Source organism: Notothenia coriiceps, unplaced genomic scaffold, assembly GCF_000735185.1.
Source record: "Notothenia coriiceps isolate Sejong01 unplaced genomic scaffold, NC01 NC01_scaffold00015797, whole genome shotgun sequence".
In the NCBI taxonomy this organism is placed as follows: domain Eukaryota; kingdom Metazoa; phylum Chordata; class Actinopteri; order Perciformes; family Nototheniidae; genus Notothenia; species Notothenia coriiceps.
Genome location: NW_011348498.1, coordinates 103,723 through 110,719, shown reverse-complemented (window position 1 = coordinate 110,719; position 6,997 = coordinate 103,723). Strand labels below are relative to the sequence as shown.

General features: G+C 39.7%; 1 protein-coding gene across 1 annotated transcript; it reads right to left on the bottom strand.

Annotated features, from left to right (window-relative positions):
• Positions 1 to 434: 434 nt before the first annotated feature.
• Positions 435 to 5,894, bottom strand: LOC104949220 (afadin-like). Its single transcript, XM_010775533.1, has 5 exons — positions 5,625 to 5,894; positions 3,691 to 3,839; positions 1,997 to 2,195; positions 1,328 to 1,419; positions 435 to 560 (listed from the first exon to the last, which is right to left on the bottom strand). The coding sequence occupies exons 2-5, from the start codon at positions 3,814 to 3,816 to the stop codon at positions 435 to 437; spliced, it is 543 nt and encodes a 180-aa protein (XP_010773835.1). The 5' UTR covers positions 3,817 to 3,839; positions 5,625 to 5,894.
• Between the last annotated feature and the right edge of the window lie 1,103 nt (positions 5,895 to 6,997).

Below are 6,997 nucleotides of genomic sequence, written 5' to 3'. Positions count from 1 at the left end.
GACTCTTTAAAGTAGAGACACTACATACTGATATACACCTGAACATCAGCAGGAGAGGACTCTTTAAAGTAGAGACACTACATACTGATATACACCTGAACATCAGCAGGAGAGGACTCTTTAAAGTAGAGACACTACATACTGATATACACCTGAACATCAGCAGGAGAGGACTCTTTAAAGTAGAGACACTAAATACTGATATCTGAACATCAGCAGGAGAGGACTCTTTAAAGTAGAGACACTACACACTCATATACACCTGAACATCAGCAGCATGAGAGGACTCTTTAAAGTAGAGACACTAAATACTGATATCTGAACATCAGCAGGAGAGGACTCTTTAAAGTAGAGACACTACATACTGATATCTGAACATCAGCAGGAGAGGACTCTTTAAAGTAGAGACACTACATACTGATATACACCTGGAATTATGTCCTCTCTAATATTTCAGAGTTTGATGCGGTCACCTTAGCAGCCACGATGCTGACCCCCATCCCGCTGTTGAGAGGTTTCTTCAGAGTGATCGTCTCCACCTCCGGCTCTCTGTGGACGACCTTGTGAAGAAAACACAAATAAATAAACTACAACATGCAACTCCTGCAGAAAATACGTGAGGATGATGAGAGCTGAAGTTTCAAAGCATCTTTCACAACTTTTAAGTGCAAATACGTTGCTTTGCATTCCTGAAATGTTACATCAATTAAATAAAGAAGGGAAGAATTTGAAGGTGAAGTGTTTTACGTCAAGAAGCCAAGAGTTTAAATCTGTTGCTAGAAGAACTGGAAGCTGAGCTGTAACACATATAAAAATGGATGTTTAAACTAAACGTCCTGAAACAGCGTAAACTTTAGGCATTCGTATGGTTCCTGTAGATCAGTGTTTCTCAAACCTTTTCATACCAAGGACCCCTTAACCAATAAAAAAAACACTCGCGGACCACCTAACTCCACAAATATCCAAAAACACATCGTTTTTCTAGAACAGATTACAAATCGCCTGAAAATGGTACAAACCAGTGGCAACATGTGTGATGAAGGTGTTGCGCTGGGCTATATCATGCAACTGAAAGTGGAACTTAAGCTCGCTCCATTGCGGAGATATTCCAGCGAGAGTGCGGAAAACTTTAATTAATTAATTTGTTTCAAATGTGAAATTTTACCAATATACTCACGGACCACTCACGTGGCTCACGGGCCACCAGTGGTCCGCGGACCACACTTTGAGAAGCATTGCTGTAGATGAAAGTAATGTATTGATTGCTCCATAAGTGTTTTATATTTGAACATGTTATTATATTTGAACATCATGTGTTGTATGTTACCATGTATGTGCTCTCTGCAGAGGAATCTGTTTCACTGAAGAACACGGTCCAGTCTCCTCTGGAGTTCGGCTGAGACGTTAAACAGCACAGACCTGGAGGAGAAACAAACATTTAGCTTTTTTGTTTTCTTTAATATTGTATTCATTTTATTTTTGCGTCGTACAGTTAAGTTTATCAATTTCAACGCCTCTCTCCGGACATTTAAAAGCCCACGGTAAATTCCTTTATACATGGAGAGACAGTGGTAATAAATAATAAGTCAAATAGACAAAGTTAATGATAAAAAATATATAATAATAATGATATTATTAATAATTATAACAATACGAATATTTGTAAACAAAGTAATAATCATAATAATACCAAATATTAGGTTAATATTCTTAGTTAAATATAAACAAAAATACAATTAATTTGAATAATTATAATATAAGATGTGAAGTAAAAAGACTTGGATACATAATAAGAATAATTAATATTATAAATATAATTATAATAATTAATATATTCTATTTTAAGATTAAAAAAGAAAGAGATTAAAATTAAAATAAATTAAAAGGAAATACAATTTATTGTAACACATTTTAAGTAAAAATGCGTTAAATAAAAACAAGTGTTTAACAGTATTTTCATATTTAATATATATGACAGACTATGAGAATCCCAGACCTGTCCTGCAGATGGGCTCCAGGAAGTCCCTCAGCCCAGCAGGGGTCCCTGTGATGGAGGAGCAGCTGTACCCCCCCTCAGGCAGCAGGAAGGGAAGCTGCAGGTCCAGACTCTCCTGCAGAAACACCTCCCGACCCTCGCTCAGGATCAGCTGATCCGCTGTGGACCCAGACAGCAACACCACGGCTTCCACCACCTCCTGAAGACACACAGTATTAGGGATGAAGGTTGTTCAGATGAATCACTCTGAGGCAGGACGGGGGAATACTGAGGACATTCCTGCTGATGACTGTAGAGCAGCGGTTCCCAACCTGTGGGCCGGGGCCCCTAGTGGCCCGCGAAGGCATTGCAAGTGGGCCGCCAAATAATTTGCAAAACATGATTTGTGTGGAAACATTTCATTATTAAGATTTTTTTTTATTTGAACCTCCTTTCATTTCTCTTTCTCGATCTTTCTTAGCAACAGTCATTACAGTCCTTGAAAGTGGTCTGTTCTACTGGAGTAGTCACATGTTCTGAATGGACCAATCAGAATAGAGTATTCAACTAAACCGTGTAATAAAAATGTCTGTTTGTTACTGATGGCCAGCTCCTTTTCTAATTAAAACAAAAAGTACTTATTTTATGCTACTTTAAACTCCTATTTTTTTCTACTTTGACTCCACTACATTTATTTAATACCTTTAGCTACTTTTCAGATATAGGTTAATGATAAACAATTGTATACAACACTTCTCAGTTCTGAGAAAAAAGTCAGAATTCTCAATACTTTTTTTTCTGAAATGTTTTTCTTCATAAAAATATATATTTTTTAAAACATTTATTTTCCGGGATTTTGTTTCCTGAGTAATTCATTTATTGTGTTTTCTTTCTGAGACTATTTTTTCAGAAAATAAAGTCAGAATTCAGAACAAACAATATTTTTTTTTAAATCTGAAAATGAGAGAACATGCATATTTAAACATGTCAGGAAACCATTTTTAGCATTGAATATTAAAGTATTAATATTAAACATAATGGTCTTAAAGGTCCCATGTAATGCTTTTCCGGTTATTACCCGTCCCCTTGTGTGTTATGTAGCTTTTTCCAGCTCATACTGTCTGCTCCACGAGCCTCAAAGGGCGGAGCAGCGAGCCCCGCAACGTCCCGCCAACACGGCACCCAGACCCCACGCAACATTCTCCTCTGTTTGTCATTACTGCTGTCATTTTCTGGTTGCTAACAAACGCCATTGTAACACAAACACTGATGTTCCGCTGTAACGGTGGTGGACTCATCAGAACAGAGTGGGCGAGCTGACCAATCAGAGCACAGTGGGCTCACAGGGAGGGGGGGGCAGGAGCTCCAACAAGCCGTTTAGGACAGAGAGTGAATACACATACTACACAGATGCTGTATGAGAAACCAATGTGAGTTTGGAACATTGAACAATATAAATCTATTCTAGTAGACCTCAACAATGGAATTATGATCAGTGGAAATGGCCATGACATGGGACCTTTAATGTCAGTAATGAGGTGGGTAGGTTTCATTGTGATATCATGTTTTACCCTATTCACCTGTAGTGTCCCATCTTTTTGAAAGGATCTGTCCCTAAGTGCATCATCATACTGTAGTTTGAAACATGGAAAGTGGCCTGAGTGCAGCTACAGGTGTGAAGCTTTATATACAGTCTATGGTGTTCCAGGACTCACGGGGGGGATGTGGGGCTCGTTGTTGGCGTACAGGTATCCTGACAGTAAGGTGTGCAGCTGCAGAGAGTTGAGTCTGAAGCAGCTGTTCACCACCGCCTTCACGTCCTGCAGGCTGTACTTGTTCATGGTCAGGAGCGTGGTTGCCTGGAAACAGACGACAAAGCTATTTACATTGCTAGTGCCGACTGAAGTGTGTGCTGAGATACAAACTGCATACAGTAGCTACAACATCAGAAATGTGTCACCTTACAAACAGAGAAGCTTTATGCAGAGTTCACATTCAAAGTGTACAGCACCTGTTTGGCTTATATCTCTATTGATTGTGTTCAATAATGAGTCTACACTAATACTAGCAGGGGTTTGTCCAGAAAAATATAGTATGAGGGCAATACTTTGGCGCTGATATTGTATATAAGATATTAATTCTCACGAGAACATGACGCACGTATACAAGATGGCGGTGCGAACGTAAACAAAAACACATGTCAGTGCTCCGTAAAAACAAAGCTCTCTATGCCGTCTGACGCTCTATTTGACACTAGGGATGTCCCGATCACCTTTGTTTGCTTCCGATCATTTGATTTTGAAAATTTGCTGATACCGATTTTTCCCGATCCGATCTTTATGCAATGCATTAAGAGAAGAAAAAAGAAAAAAAGCATTCAAGTTGTCCCTTAAGGTTATTTTTTTATTTAAATTGGATATTCTATCCAACATGGATATAGCTTCTTTCTTTCACAGCAGCATTGGATCAGTTCAGTTGTGCAGCATTGGATCAAAACAAAATAAAGCTTATCAGTACTCGTTAGCTTACTGCTACAATTACACACTGCGCCCTGCCCACTCTGTTGCCAGATTTGAGAGAAATAAGCAACCAGGTCTATGAAAACAAGCCCCAAAGAAGCAACACATACATGATGTTGTGTAATTTGAAACCAAAACTAAGGCCTCAGGATGACTTAAGACTTGAACATGGTCATTTTTTTTTGTAATATTGAATACAAAATAAAATAAAAGTATTTAAAAAAAAAAAAGAAAATTTTTTAAAAATCCCGATCCCCCGATTTTTTTTCTCCCGATTCCGATCTTTTTGAAAATCACGTGATTGGCTCCGATCCCCCGATCACCGTGAATCGATCGGGACATCTCTATTTGACACAATTTCATATTTTGGAGTAACTATACCATCTTCGAGCAAACAGAACATATTGTTGTTCTGGCAGGCACTTGGAGAATCCCCTTGCCCCATTTTGGTATGAGAGCGCAGCGCACCTGGTTCCCCGGTTCCAGACCAAACCACTGATCTTAGTATTATATTATTAGTAGATATATTTAATCTGCAGTGTTAGCTAAATTGAATGTTTTAAGATATTACCCCAGAGCGTTGTAAAGGTCCAAAAATTGAATTTTTTAAAAATCTAACCAAATATTCGCTGCAATTCTTATGTGTTGCCGTTTAGCCTGAAAAGACTACTGTGCTCATATCATACAAAAGGAAAGCATGCACCTGTATAAATAACAGGGCAACATAAATTATCTTTGAATATAAGAACCAAATAACTCTAGAATATGGAGCTGCCACTTGTAGTCGATCCACAGAAACAAAATGTCTCCAACTTTTTTTTAGTGGATTCCATTGTAAAAGTAAGCTTGGTTTGCTTTGGAAATGTCTAGTTTTCCAAGCCTCTCTATAATCTGGAGGTTTGCTGCTTTTCTCTGTTTTATATCATATCAAGTGAATATCTTTGGACATCTTGGACTCTGAGAAACTGGGATCAATCCCAAATCCCAATAAACTGTCAGTAAGGACCATGCATTTCCCCGTTGCATATTTGGGGTCAGAAGGACCTTGCTTAAAATACTAAATCAATCCCAGTCCAATCTTTTTATACAAAATATTCCAGACGTGTGGTCTAGGAGGGTCTGACCTGAGAGGATGTGTCCCCAGGTTGGCAGTCAGCAGCCAGCTCCAGGCCTGCTCTCCGCCCCAGCGCCCTCGATGGCACTCAGCCTCTGACGCAGAGTGGCCCCCCAGTAGTGAGAAGCGCAGGCCGGGGCCCCCGGGGCTCTGGGACCATCAGCTGGGTTAAAGAGCCAGCAGCTGATGAAGTGGAAGAGCTGCGAGAAACGAGCTGGATGGTGGAGGCGGGGTAAGCCCTGCAGCGCCGGCAGCAGAGACATGCGTTCATCAGGGTGTTCAGAAACCGCTCCTGAAAGATAAAAAAACGTTATTCAAACAGGCCGCCGTGCCGCAGCAGAGACATGCCGTTCATCAGCGTGTTCAGAACCAACTCTTGAAACACACCTTGAAAAAAAGTGCTGCTCCAAAAAGCACCAAGTTGTTTTCACTTCTGAAATAAGGTACAAAATCTGCCAATAGAACAAAGTGAACAAATCTGCCTTTTGTAGAAGATTTCCTTAAAATAAGATGGGTTATTAAACGTTGATCCTATATGCCAAAATGCACTTTTTGTACGGTCTTTTAATACATGAATATGTTGTCCCCGGTGTTCCATGGAACTCACCCAAGTGTCAGAAAACACCAACCCTCTCTCTTTTCCTCCATACCCAAATCTCTTAAAAAGGGGCTGCCAACGGAATCTGATACGACCTGATCCAGATTTGAACACTTCTATGACGTTCACAGAAGTGGCGCTACGGCCTATTGGGCCCAACTCCACCAATCAGCGAGGAGACAAGCCACGGACATTGCCTTTCGAAAGCGCTGGAGACACTGTAGTACATATGCCAGGCCTGTAGATGGTGCTGTTCTCCACCAGAATCAGCCCATGCAAAGACGTGTTACATTCCGAGCGAACATGAGGAATGGCTAAAAATGCATGATCTGTTTGTGTATTCTTGAAAAACAAAACGTATAAATCATGCCTTATATAGGATATGGTCCTACACATGTTGTTCGAAATATAGCCTGATAGGTCCCACTTTCAAGATAAATCAGTCTTGTGATTAGGCTGGGAGAACTACTTTTGGAACGTATATTTTGACCAGAACTCAGGAAATTTGTGTTACAATATGGAGCCCTAAAACGTCAAAGGTTGTTCTGTTTCTGATTTATTCGGTGTTTTCGCACATTAAATATGTAAACAAAAAAAAAATTGTGTTTCATCTGAGATACAACTCAAAAATAGGATGTTCTTGACTTAACAAGATCATGCATGTCTAAAACAAGACCCGATATCTCACTGCAGTGTTTACTTTCTGGAAGTTAGTATTCTTATAGGTGTAAGACATAATTCTGACTAGATATACACACATATACTTGGCAGACATTCGAGTTTTTGTGAGT

Coding starts and splice junctions, on each gene's coding strand:
- LOC104949220 (XM_010775533.1), bottom strand. CDS start 3,816: ATGAACAAGTACAGCCTGCAGGACGTGAAGGCGGTGGTGAACAGCTGC. Junction 2,196..3,690: donor ACGAGCCCCACATCCCCCCC/GTGAGTCCTGGA, acceptor GTGTGTCTTCAG/GAGGTGGTGGAAGCCGTGGT. Junction 1,420..1,996: donor GGAGCCCATCTGCAGGACAG/GTCTGGGATTCT, acceptor TTTCTCCTCCAG/GTCTGTGCTGTTTAACGTCT.